At 35.2% G+C, this 14,011-nt stretch overlaps 1 protein-coding gene across 3 annotated transcripts in view; it reads left to right on the top strand.

Moving 5' to 3' along the window:
• The window catches only part of LOC108903861 (ATP-citrate synthase), a 52,072-nt gene that overhangs the window by 34,830 nt on the left and 3,231 nt on the right, over window positions 1-14,011 (top strand). For 2 of the 3 annotated variants that reach the window (XM_018706181.1, XM_018706180.2), the window contains exons 3-8: window positions 2,809-3,345; window positions 3,984-4,163; window positions 5,316-5,585; window positions 7,573-7,787; window positions 13,207-13,254; window positions 13,347-14,002. In XM_018706181.1, the coding sequence (XP_018561697.1) occupies window positions 2,809-3,345; window positions 3,984-4,163; window positions 5,316-5,585; window positions 7,573-7,787; window positions 13,207-13,254; window positions 13,347-14,002 (1,906 nt within the window). The remainder of the gene's footprint in view (window positions 1-2,808; window positions 3,346-3,983; window positions 4,164-5,315; window positions 5,586-7,572; window positions 7,788-13,206; window positions 13,255-13,346; window positions 14,003-14,011) is intronic. The other variant, XM_018706182.2, reaches the window with a different exon arrangement.

The following is a 14,011-nucleotide window of genomic DNA, read 5'->3' as shown; positions in this document are numbered from 1 at the left end:
TACAAATATCATAATAAAATGCCCTATTCTTTATTATTTTAATTTAAACAATAAAAAAATATATAACGAACGTTCGTCAGTTGACTTTATTGATGCCCGAGCGCCTTAGTTCATGTCTACTTGTAAAGATGCACATGGTCTAGTTCTGAGTCAATGTTTTCACAACGTGCTTATTAGAAGAATTATGGGGATACGCCACGCCTTTCGCGCATTTCGCGGCTCATGAGATATTAAAAGACCTCTACTGTTCTGTCAATAAAAAACAAATAAATCCCAACTACCGGGTGTGTGAGTCATATTATTATGCCACCTACCTCAAAACCACCCAGTATGTGTCAATCGAAGCGCAGGTAAGCGCATAAACGAGTATGGCATTCAACCACAAATTCACAAATCATTAAACAAATGTATTCAAGTTAGCACATACATATAATAATCGACCTTATTCGGGCGCTGGCCAGGCACCACTGTCCCAAAGAACACCCTCTCTCAGTTCCGGCACCCCGGGCTATGTTACTCATAAATCACATCTCAAGAGCAAATAAACACTTGGCTGGCGCATTCCGTGTGAACAGCTGAGGTTTGATTCAAAGCAACTACGATAGTTTTCATTTCAAATTAAAATATACATATATTGATTCCTATTATTACAATAGGTACTTAAAAAATAAACAAGTGTTACATTTGATTTTTTAATACTGGGTGTCCCACTAAGGTCGGCGAGGCATGATATTAAACAAAGTATAGGTCCTAGAGTCTAGGGTTTATACTTTCCCTAATATCGTACCTCGCCGACTTTAATGGACACCCTGTATAGCACTGATCAAAATGTTAGGTCAGTGCTGTTTCCAACGTGACCTTATTTTTGTATCATAAAATAAACGAATTGGATAAATATATCCGACTGGTCAACACAATTCCTTGGTCAGATAAAAAACAAACCCACGTAAATTTGCCGAGATTAAAAATGTTGTGTTTTTAACGGTATATCCACCTGGTTTCTAGTTATATGCCACTTATCTATCGAATTAACCGAAGTTGTAAATTCATAACTGACCTGTGCAGCTTATACCCGACCTGTGTACCCGACGAATTCCATCTGTAAATTATAATTTATGAATGAACAAGTAGCAATGAACTATAAATGTAGGTCACGCACCAGTGAAGTTCATAGTTGGTATAACTGCTCGTTCACGCGGTACAGATTCGCTCGTTTCATCGAAACGATAAAAATGTCGGATGGTGTAGTGGCGCATATTTTTAAATCTCCAAGATTTAGCTATTTCCGAAAGAATATACGGATTTTTTTAATATTTACTAAACCCAGAAACTAGCAAAACGCTAATCATGCAATAATTGCTTTATTAAGTACAGTCGGTACGATATTTGTTGAGATAGAATTCCAAGAAGACCCCTTCGTCACTTTTTTGGAATTAATCGCATTCGACGTCCGGGGGTAGAAAGACATTGGCGGAAAATTTCAAGGCACGCCCCTACCGCGGTTAACTGTTACAATAGTTCCGATAACAGAACTTTATTGGCTTATTCTTTTCTTGGAGTTCTCAAATGTACAGAGTGATTCGATTTATTAAATGCAACAATATATGTTTTTTTTCATGGCTTGATAGAACATTTATTAAGGAAAACAAATAGACAAACCGGAAGTCGAAATATCGAAAAAATTACAACTTTCTGTAATACACAGCAGTTGTACCACCTAGCGGTGAACTTACAAACTTGCACATATTTTAAATCAATTTCTTTTGGCCGTATTTGTTAATAGATTTGTTACCCTATAATCGTAGAACGTCTAGTTTCCTATGTATATCCGCTCCGTATCGTTAATGGATCACCGTACTCGTGTTTAATCTTTGTTTACCATCCGTGTATAATATTAATCATCACCACCTCACCATTTTCTGCTTTGTCACTCCCAACATAAGATCTCGGTGCGCAAGGAAAGCGATTCGGTGTGAAGTAAGTGCATTTAATTTTAATACCTGAACTTTACTGGAGCAGCGTTGTTTGGTAAGAGGTGCAACGGCATTACTGTGCTTTGCGAACCAGAGTACCAAGCGAGCAAATGATATTACGTAAGGAGCTTCCATGAAATTTGTATATTGAAAGCGATTTAAACTTTTTTTTGCAAGCGTGATGAGTTAATTCTGTTGTACACCGTATCGTTGAGTGAGTACAAATAGAATTTTCGGAGCTCTGCGATTCTTTCCGGTGATTTTTTTTTGTACGTCGAAAGGTTCACGAAGAAAAACAAATCCTTCGAGTCTTACAATTAGATGGATGTTTTATTTAATGTTCCAAGGCATTTTGCTTCGGTGTACAAATATGTAAAAAATACGACGTTAAAGAATTAACTATTTATTAGTATTTATATTAAAATGAAAAACTGCANTTTTACAGCAACTTGTATAAATAGGAAACCGATATCTAAGGAACCGTATGACAGCTTGTAGAAATCGATTAGGTACTTGTAAGATATATAATTTATAATAATTCTTCTTCAAACTGCTGTTGTTGATAACTTAACGTCCATATGCGTGATAGCGGCAACGCCGCGGTTCTCGACGTAGCGTATTATTTGAAATTCGCAGGTGTGACATATAGTGTATATTTCAAGCTTAGGCATCCAAACAAAGCCAGCCAAGTGCAACGTTGCCAAATCTAAAGGCTTACTACTTTAATCACTAGCGAATGTACAGAAACTCTCGTTAGACTTTTAGCCTTACCTCCGTACACGATAAACCTTATATATATATATTTTATTTGACTAAATTTTTACTTTTATTACAGGACTGATTGCCGTAAACAAAGACCTGGACGCGGTGCAGAAATGGATAGCGGAGCGCATGAACAAGGACCAGAAGGTGGGCTCCGCCACCGGCAAACTCCGCAACTTCATAATAGAACCCTTCGTGCCCCACAAGGAGAACGAGGAGATGTACGTCTGCATATACTCTCACCGCCACGCCGACACCATCCTCTTCTACCACCAGGGCGGCGTGGATATAGGGGACGTGGACAGCAAGGCGGTCAAGCTGGACGTGCCGATCGGGGAACACACCGATGAGGATGCCATAACGAAAACGTTGTTAAGGGACGTGCCTGCCTCCAAGAAAGCCATGGTGGCTAAGTTTGTTTATAATCTGTACAAGTTATACGTCGACTTATATTTTACGTACCTCGAGATCAACCCCTTGGTTGTGACGGATAAGGAGATTTATATTTTGGACCTGGCCGCCAAGTTGGACACTACGGCGGACTTTATTTGCAGGCCCCAGTGGGGCGAAATTGAGTATCCGCCTCCGTTCGGAAGGGACGCTTATCCAGGTTGGTGTCGTATTTTCTTAGTAATTTAAACTTCAAATTTAACTTTTCCAAAAATAAATTCAACAGTATTTATGAAAAATTCTCCCGAATATGTCTAATCAGTTGCTTTTGTTTTCTCCTGAGCTTTAATTTCATCCAATTCAATTGGATTGGCATCAGGGGACCGAGAAGGCTAATCCATTGAAACAATGCCATTTTCGCGTTTCCAGTTTGTGCATACGCGACTCCGAAGCACCCATAAATTGCAATTTAGACCAAATCATCTTCGAGCAGCTTTTATTAAACATTTCTCATATATTTTGACGGGCATTCGAATTGCCCGTGAACAAGTACAAAGTGCAAAATCCTTTTACACAGCAACCCCAAACATTCACTTTCATTGGATGCCACGTTCTGGCAAGTCGTCGTTTTTAACCTTTATAGAGATTTACCCATTTCCTGACAAACGGTTCAGACTTCTGCATGTAGTGAGCGGCAGCAGCTAACGACATTTTCGGGCCTTTTGCACAAAAACACCACTTGGAATCGGTGTGCCATCTATTAAGGCCATGGCGAACTGACGCACTTGAGTAATTATGCCGTTTACAATGTGCGAAATAAGAAGGCCAGAAAAATTAGCGATTTATTTGTATTTTCAGAAGAAGCGTATATCGCCGACTTGGATTCTAAGTCGGGGGCAAGCTTGAAATTGACGATTCTCAACAAATCGGGGAGAATATGGACTATGGTGGCTGGGGGCGGTGCCTCTGTTATCTACAGTGATACCATTTGCGCTTTGGGCGGTGCTAGCGAATTGGCGAACTACGGGGAATATTCGGGTAGGTAACCGTTAATAAATTTATATTCTATAGGTTTTTGCGCAAAAAACAACATATCAATTACACAACTGAAGGTCGTCGCAAACAAGGAACTTTGTATAATGCATTTTTGATCGGAATTCATGCATTTGGCATCTCAAAAATTTTAGTAATTGTGTCTGAAAATCTGTAAAAAATACATTTAAAACAAATTTTTTTTAGAGCAGTTGTAATATTTATTATTTTTAATCTTTGGAAGAAATACATGTAGTTAGATTAGATACGGTTTGCCATATTTCGAATTTTTTACAACTGATTTTTATCTCGCATTACCAAAGTATGGCGAACAATAGCACGTTCACCCAAATGTTAGAGTTCAAGGCATAGAAACACGCACGTAATAAAAATTCATTTAGAAAAAAATTTGCTTCGAAATGGAATATGCATGCACTGGTGACCTTGAAACTATTTATTATAAGATATCCACTTTAAATATTTTGTTTCCTTGTGGCTCTTTTACTACTGATACAAATTTTATTTGAATATATTAGAATTTTTTTATATTGTATCATCACCCTATTCAATAATAGTTTAGATTGCTTAGGAAGCATTTTCTATTTTATTTATTGCACTTTTTTAGAAAACGGCACATTTTCAGAGATTCCAATGAGAATACCTTTTTTCTTTAAGAGGGCTCTATAGCAAATAGGCAACCAGCAATAAATTTTTATCGATTTTATTACACAGTTTGTCTAAATATGAATTAATGCACAAATAACAGACTTTCCTCCATTTTAAAGCAGATTTTCTATAAAATGGACTTAGTTTGAAAGTCAAATTGTTTTTTGTTGTAAAGAAATTTGAAATTTGCCGCTTTTGAACAAGCAAATTACAAATTTCTTTATACCAAAACGTTATTTGAGTTTCAAAATAACTCCATTTTATAGAAAATCCGTGTTAAAATGGGAGAAAGTCTGTTATTTGCGCATTAATTCATATTTAGACAATTTTATAACAATTATTTGCTATAGAGCCCTCTTAAAATTAAATTAGATATTGCAAATTATGTCGTAATACTATGCATGAAAATGTAACTGCAAACATGTGACAAAAAAAAGGTCTTATTTCTCACTGTTCCCTCAGCCCCTGTTTATAAAAAAAATCTCATTTTAGGCGCTCCTTCTGAACAACAGACCTACGAATACGCCAAAACCATCCTTTCCCTCATGACCCAGGAGAAGCACCCACAGGGAAAGGTCCTCATCATAGGAGGGGGTATCGCGAATTTCACCAACGTCGCCGCCACCTTCAGAGGTATCATTACGGCCTTGGTGGAATTCCAGGGAAAACTGATCGAGCACAAGATATCCATCTTCGTCAGGAGGGCCGGGCCCAACTATCAGGAGGGGCTGAGGCGGATGAGGGAGGTCGGGCAGACTTTGTGTAAGTAAATGTCGGTATTTTTGCAGGATATATTTTAAAGGTTAACGGTCGGTTTTTCCAACTGCCAAATAAATTTATTTGTCACTTGAATTTGTGTGTGTATATCACTTTCTTGTGTAATTCGAAATAACTGTTTTCCAAATAACTCGTTTTTCATTGGCTATTCTCCAAGTAGTTATTCCGTCTTGCCTAAAATAGAATCTAAAAATCAGTTTATTCTAATAAAATATGTGCGTTAGACCTACTACCTTATTTTTTGTTGGCTATTCTCCAAAGAGTTCTTCTGTCTAGGCTAAAATGGAATCTAAGAATCAGATTATTTATACTAACTATATATATATTAAACCTACTGCCTCATCTTTCGTTAACTATTCTCCAGAATAGTCATTCTGGCTAGTTTAGAATAGAATCTGAGTCAGTTTATTCTAACTAAATACGTGCATTAGATCTACTACCTCTTTTCGTTGGTTATTCTCCAAGTAGTTCTTCTGTCTAGTCTAAAATGGAATCTAAGACTCAGATTATTTATACTAACTAAATGTGTACATTAGACCTACTCTACCTTGTTTTTCGTTAGCTATTCTCCGAATAGTTATTTTGTCTAGTCTAAAGTAGAATCTATGAATCAGTTTCTTCTAACTAAATATGTGTATTAAACCTACTACCTCATCTTACATTAGTTATTCTCCAAATAGTTATTCTGTCTAGTCTAAAATGGAATCTAAGAATCGGAATATTCATACTAACTAAATATGTATATGTACATTAGACCCACTATCTCGTCTTTTGTCAGTTATTCTCCAAATACCCCGTCTGATCTAAAATACAATATATGAATTGGTTTAAACTAACGAAATATGTGCATTAGACCTACTACCTCATCTTTCTTCAGCTATTCTCCAAATACTCCGTCTAGTCTAAAACAGAATCTATGAATTAGTTTAATCTAACTAAATATGTGCATTAGACCTACTACTTCATCTTTTGTTAGCTATTCTCCGAGTAATCATTCTGTCTAGTCTAAAATAGAATCTGAGAATCGGTTTATTCTAATTAAATATGTGCATGAGACCTACTACCTCATCTTTCGTTAGCTATTCTCCAAATAGTTATTCTGTCTAGTCTAAAATATAATCTAAGAATCAGATTATTTATACTAACTAAATATGTACATTAGATCTACTATCTCGTCTTTCGTCAGCTATTGTCCAAATACTCCGTCTAGTCTGAAATAGAATCTATGAATCGGTTTAAATTAACTAAATATGAAAATTAGACCTACTACCTCATCTTTCGTTAGCTATTCTCTGAATAGTCATTCTGTTTAGTCTGAAATAGAATCTATAAATCAGTTTATTCTAACTAAATATGTACATTAGACCTACTACCTCATCTTTCGTTAGCTACTCTCTGAGTAGTCATTCTGTCTAGTCTAAAATAGAATCAGAATCGGTTTATTCTAATTAAATATGTGCATTAGACCTACTACCTCATCTTTTATTAGTTATTCTCCAAATAGATTTCTGTCTAGTATAAAATAGAATCTAAGAATCAGATTATTTATACTAACTAAATAAGTACATTAGACCTACTATCTCGTCTTTTGTCAGCTAATCTCCAAATACCCCCTCTAATCTAAAATAGAATCTATGAATCGGTTGAATCTAACTAAATATGTACATTAGACCTACTACCTCGTCTTTCGTTTGCCATTCTCCAAATAGTTATTCTGTTTCCATGCTCGTTGAATTCTATCAAATTTATGCTGGATATAATTCGAGATATAACTCGGATGGCGAATAAGTATCCTAGACTTTATATTTGAAGAAAATAAAGGTAGATTTCAGATTCCATGTCTGATACTTCTCGTTCTAGAGCATCATGCTCTTGACAAGGAGAGCGAGAACTTACTCAATGTCCTTATTTTTAATAAATGTAGGACTCGCTTCCTTAACCTTCAAGTGTGACGGATTAAAAATATTTTTAGCCATTCCGCTGTACGTTTTTGGTCCCGAGACCCACATGACCGCCATCGTGGCCATGGCACTAGGAATCCGTCCGATACCGCAGGAGAACAACGTGGAAACCGCCACGGCGAATTTTGCGTTACCCACCGGCGAGAAGCAGCCGAACAAACAGAAGCTGCTGTCCCAGAATAAGGAGCCCGTGAAACCGTCCGTTGTTTGCAGCAGGAACGCCATGGTAAGCCTCGTAAATCACGATCGTGTCGGATTATCTTGTTTTCTATATTTCTTCTCTTATATGAACACTGTTTTATTAATGTATGGAATAGTGCAAGTATCGCTTCAGTTTTACTGACGTTAGATAGTTGCAAGTGTGGCATGGTCTAAATTGTGACTAAAATATTAATTTTAATTAAAATCTATACATATGGAGGTATCGAAGTTAATCCATACTTTGTATTCATTTCGTAGCTACTTGTGAATGTTAAAAAGTAATTTATTAAGGGGTCTCTGTAGCAAATAGGCAACCAGCAATACATTTTTATAGATTTTATTACACAGTTTGTCTAAATATGAATCAATGCACAAATAAGAAACTTTCCTCCATTTTAACTCAGATTTTCTATAAAATGGACTTGGTTTGAAATTCAAATTACTTTTTGGTGTAAAGAAATTAGTAATTTGCATCGTAAATTACGAATTTTTTCACAACAAAAAGGAATTTAAGTTTCAAACTAAGTCCATTTTATAGAAAATCTGCGTTAGAATGGGGGAAAGTCTGTTATTTGTGCATTAATTCATATTTAGACAAAATGTGTAATAAAATCTATAAAAATGTATTGCTGGTAGCCTATTTGCTATAGAGCCCTCTTAACCACGACTTTTTATAATGGTGTTTTTATTAATCCTTTTTCATATCTGTTTTTCTGTACTGTTTCAAGTTTGTGGCATAATTTTGAGTTTTTTATTTGGATATTTTGTCATGTGTGGAAAAATAAAGGTGCGGGACAAGTAAATTTTTCCATATTTAGTTATAAATGTGAATCTTTTATTTACTTCTTCTATTTATAAATGTTTAAATTTATTCACAAGTGGCAAAGTACCCAAATAAACGGAGAAAAAAATTTATAAAGAGGAATAAAGTGAAAATGAAAAAAAAATTGTGATCCAAAACTTATATATTTTTTGGTAAATATATTTGGGTAGTTGGATATTGATTTATATTTTTTTAAAGAAAACGTCACACCAACTGTTTAAACGTTTTCTAATTAAACTGTTTAATTTTGCAGTAGTGCGTAATAGAAAAAATATACAGTGGGCTCCCTCTTAACGGGCCACTTCGGGAGGACCGGGACCCAGACCAGATAGCGATAAAAAAATAAGCTCTTAAAGTACTAGTCGATTTTCTTTTGTTTTTTTGTGTGCATTGTTCTTCTGAAAGCAAAATCATTTCGATTCCTCCACCAGTTGTTTACTGTACTTTTTCCTACGTTTAGTTCATCACAAATAAGCTTGACTGACTCCTTTGTCGAAACGCTCAAGAGCATTTAGCTTTTGTCCCATCGTTACAACTTTACGTTTTCCTTTTTCACTCATTTCTTCAACACAACACACACACATACACGCGGTTACAGTATTCAAATACAGATGCGCAAGAAACACATCTATCTCCTGCGAATACGAAATGGTGAGAGGTATGAGTAGATTAGGGTGGCCCAAAAAAACTAATATTTTTTTTTCGTGTTGTGAATATATGTTAGTTTATCATGTTTTAAGTGCCCCCTTAAAAAATCAGCTGAAAAAAAATTTTTTTAGTGGTTGCTCAAGATTTTTACAAAATTTCCAAAATCGTCAAAAATTTATTTTTTATTTTTTTTCTCGTTTTATCAACTTCTACGTTGAAAAAAATCGCTATTCTGAAAATTTCAGATCGATATTTTAATTTCTAAAGATCGCTCACAATTATTTTAACTTTCAAAGTAGTGTACCATGTTTTCGACCGACCTCTAAAAATAAGTATCAACGAATTAATTATTTTTTTTCTTGAATTTGATGAACAAAAGAATAGAAATAAATCACGACTTAAATTTTAAAAAATTAAAAAATTATAAATATTTGATACTCGCAGAGAATTTTTTAAGTGTCTCGTGATTTATTTCTGTTCTTTTGTTCATCAAATTCAATTAAAAAAAATTATTAGTTCGTTGATATTTATTTTTAGAGGTCGCTCGAAAACATTTTAGGTACACTACTTTTAAAGTTAAAATAATAATTATGACCTTCAGAAATTAAAATATCGATTTGAAATTTTCACAATCGAGATTTTTTTCAACCTAGAAAATGATAAAATAACGAGAAAAAAAAATTTTAAAAAATTCAATTTTTGACGGTTTTGGAAATTTTTAAAAATCTTGAGCGACCTCTAAAAAATTTTTTTATGAGCTGATTTTTTGAGGGGGCTCTTAAAACATGATAAACTATTTTCACAAGAGACACGAAAAAAAATATTCGTTTTTTTTGGCCACCCTAGAGTAGAAGCGTGGGATCTTGTTGATCGATACCTTTGGTTTGCGAGGTGATGAGGGACTCCCCATTTTTGTTTCGGGAAAATTAAGAGGTTGCACGTGTTGTGAAGGGATACTTCTGAATGTTGATGGAATGGGTATAAAGTACACGAAAGATTTTTACCGCGTTTTGCAAGCCGCTACGGAACAACGTAACGCCACAATTAATCAGCAGCTCAACAGGTCTGTGAGTCATTATAGTCCCAAACTCGTGGCGGTTGGTTTAGGGGGAGTCCACTATATTAAAAAAATCTGTAAACGTATATTTAAAGGTTTTACGTAACTGTTTAGTTAACATGTGTTGCATGTCAGTGTAAGTTTAACTTTGATTGGTGGTTTGGTCTATATTTTCTTTTATACTGTTCCTCCCAGTTTGATTTCTATTAACTTCAAATTATTGTTTCTGCGGAGTCGTAATCTTATATTAATAAAACCAGTTCTATAAACTAGTATAACAGCATGAAGTTGTAGTAATTGTAATTGAACTTGTGTAATAATTTTTAATCGACCTCATTTGTGAACGTATTTATTTTTATCTCAATTTAATGGCATTGTGTAAATTTAAGTACTTGGGTCATATTTTGTTGTTATTACTGCCGATTTGTTATTCGAATGATAAAACATGGAAATATACATTATACAGGGTGTTTTGCAAAAATGTACCACAAGTCTAGGTGTTAATAGATAAAAAAATAGAATATTTTTTCCTATAGACCGTCTGGTTTTTGAGTTACAGGGCGCCAAATAAAGTTTCTTGAAATCAAAATTTATCAATTCAAGAAACAGCACAATGTATTGAAATTAGGTACAGCTAAGTTTTCAGCGGTGCTAAATGTATTAATGTTGTTAGTGTTTGACTATATGTAAGGAGTCGCTAGCTACGATCTTACCTAGTGGCTTAGTAGGCCAACCAATAGAGAAAAATACTTAGTAAATGAAAACCCAAGTGATTTCTCCAACAAAGTCGTGAACAATTTCTTTTTAAACAATAAAAACTGCAAAAAAATGAATTTTTTTGTTTTTTTTATAATATCGAATAATAACAATGGAATCGTTTTACTCTCAATAGTACTTTTGTATAAAATGAAAAAACGTAAAAAATTGTTTTTTATGCGACCTGATCAGTTCATTTTTTACAGAGAAAATCCGGAAAAACCTCTAAAGTAGACCTTTTTTAAAAAATTCATAACACCGTCAAATTTGAAGCTGGAAAAACAATCTTGCAGAAAATGACAGATAATAATATGTAGTTTAATCGTGCACAAGAAGGTTTCTGTCCGACGCATAGTTTTTGCGCAATTGCATTATAAAAAAAATTTGGTCTTTTTTTTTGCACAGCGTGGCGGTTTATCAAAAATGGTCCGATTTAAATTCTGAAAACGGATCTGAAAGTTGACGACAAAATCTCCAGTTTGTATTTCTCGGATTTTTGTCTGGGTGATGGGAAATATGCTAAAAATGTCCTTGAAAGTCGCTCGGGCCAGAGTTGCGCGGTAGTAGGGGTAGCAGCCAGCAGAGGACTCTGGCTCGAGCGTATTTTCGATCGTTTCGGGCGACTTTCAAAGACATTTTTAGCATATTTCCTATCACCCAGACAAAAATCCGAGATATACAAATTGGAGATTTTGTCGTCTACTTTCAGATGCTGTTTTCTGAATTTCAATCGGACCATTTTTGATAAATCATCATGCTGTGCAAAACAATCCTAATTTGTTTATAATGAAATTGTGCAAAAACTATGTATCGGACAGAAACTATCTTGCGCACAATTAAACTACATATTATTATCTATTATTTTCCGCAAGATTGTTTTTTCCACCTTTATATTTGACGGAGTCATGAATTTTTGAAAAAAGGTCTATTTTGGAGGTTTTTCTGGATTTTCTCTGTAAAAAATGAACCGATCGGGTCGCACAAAAAACCATTTTATACCAGGAAAAGTCAGGGAATTCATTATTCTTCATAAAAAACAGGGAATAGTCATGGAATTTTAAACGTACTCGTGAAAGTCAGGGAATTTTATGTTTGCAACAGGAAATTTTGTAATAGCTGTTTTACATTGACAATTTATTCATCAATTAATTCATGAAGTCGCTTATCAAGAAATTGGATAAGTGTAATGCACCAAATCTGCTGTCAAATAATTTCATGAATTTATTCATCAAGTTCTTGACGAATTAGAGCATGTTCTAATTTTCGTCAATTTCTTCGTGAAGTGCAGAAGTACCAACCCAACAGATTTCCAGCTTCAGATCAGTAATGAGGTTATGTTATTGGAATATGTAAATAATTGTGTGGCGTCGTACTAGTTTTGTATTGTTTTTACTGATTTGTTACTTACAAACACTAATATTTATATAATATGTGTCAAAACAGTACCGCTGTTGTATCGCTACAATTATGAGTGGAAAGGTGACATTTTTGAAATTTATTTGCTTCTTTGATTCGTTGGTAGAACTGATTCATGCGTTAAAAAACTTGACAAAGTCTGTAGCACTGTAAAACCACACTGTTTACCAATAAACTTCTTCAATTTATTCATCAATAAATTGTCAATGTAAAACAGCTATAATTCGTCAAGAACTTGATGAATAAATTCATGAAGTTATTTGACAGCAGATTTGGTACATTACACTTGTCCAATTTCTTGATGAAGCGACTTCATGAATTAATTGATCAATAAATTGTCAATGGTAAAACAGCTATTACAACCGGCCCTGGTTTCTTGAAGGGGAACACTATTTGTGGTTATGAAACCTTTATAAGAGATTTTTTGGGCATAAAAAAGATTATGGATGTGAGTCTATAAAAAGTTTAATGCATAAACACCAATTAGTATGTAAAATTGCACTACAAGCGACTTGATTTTTTTTTATGTCGGGAAAAACCTAAAAAAGTCGGGAAATTCTATATTACTTTTGAACTATGAACCCTGTTTTGTAACGTTTGATCGGCCTCTGCATTTATGGTACTTTTTCTCCAAAATACCATGTATAAATTTTAACTTCACTGGTTTTATTTGTATAATTACTTCAGTTTATGTTCAGAATTTATGTAAGATTTATAATTTTTCTTTTTTTTTTTTCTTTGAAGGAAAATATACCAAACCCAATAGAAATAAGACCTCACACTAGTAATAAGGTAATTCAAATTTTATTTCTTTTTCTTATGCGATTCGCTCCGACGTGATACGAATAACTCTGTTTCCATTATTTTTCTTTCATTTCACTTAGGGCGATTCGAAGTCGTCTCCGTTGTTCACCAACACCACCAAGTCGATAATCTGGGGCATGCAGAACCGCGCCATCCAGAGCATGCTGGATTTCGACTTTGTCTGCCGCAGGAACGAACCTAGCGTAGTGGCGATAATCTACCCGTTCACGGGCGACCACAAACAGAAGTTCTACTGGGGTCACAAAGAGATCTTGATCCCGGTGTATAAGCAAATGAAAGACGCCATGACGAAACATGCCGACGCCGACGTGCTGGTCAACTTCGCCTCGTTGCGTTCCGCCTATCAGAGCACCCTGGATACCTTGGAGTTTCCACAGATCAGGACTATCGCTATTATAGCGGAGGGGATCCCCGAGAATCTAACTAGGAAGCTCATCAAGCAAGCCGACCAGAAGAAGGTTACCATTATAGGCCCTGCGACGGTCGGCGGAGTGAAACCGGGCTGTTTTAAGATCGGTAACACGGGCGGCATGATGGACAACATCCTGCATTCGAAACTGTACAGACCGGGAAGCGTAGCTTACGTGTCGAGGTCGGGGGGGATGTCTAACGAACTCAACAATATCGTGTCCAAAGCGACGGACGGAGTTTATGAAGGCGTTGCGATCGGCGGGGACAGATATCCCGGGAGCACTTTCATCGACCACATCATGAGGTAATGAGC

This window comes from Anoplophora glabripennis, unplaced genomic scaffold (genome assembly GCF_000390285.2).
Source record: "Anoplophora glabripennis isolate ALB-LARVAE unplaced genomic scaffold, Agla_2.0 scaffold49, whole genome shotgun sequence".
Lineage (NCBI taxonomy): Eukaryota > Metazoa > Arthropoda > Insecta > Coleoptera > Cerambycidae > Anoplophora > Anoplophora glabripennis.
The sequence above is the reverse complement of the archived record's forward strand: the minus strand, read 5'-3'. Positions and strand labels throughout refer to the sequence as shown.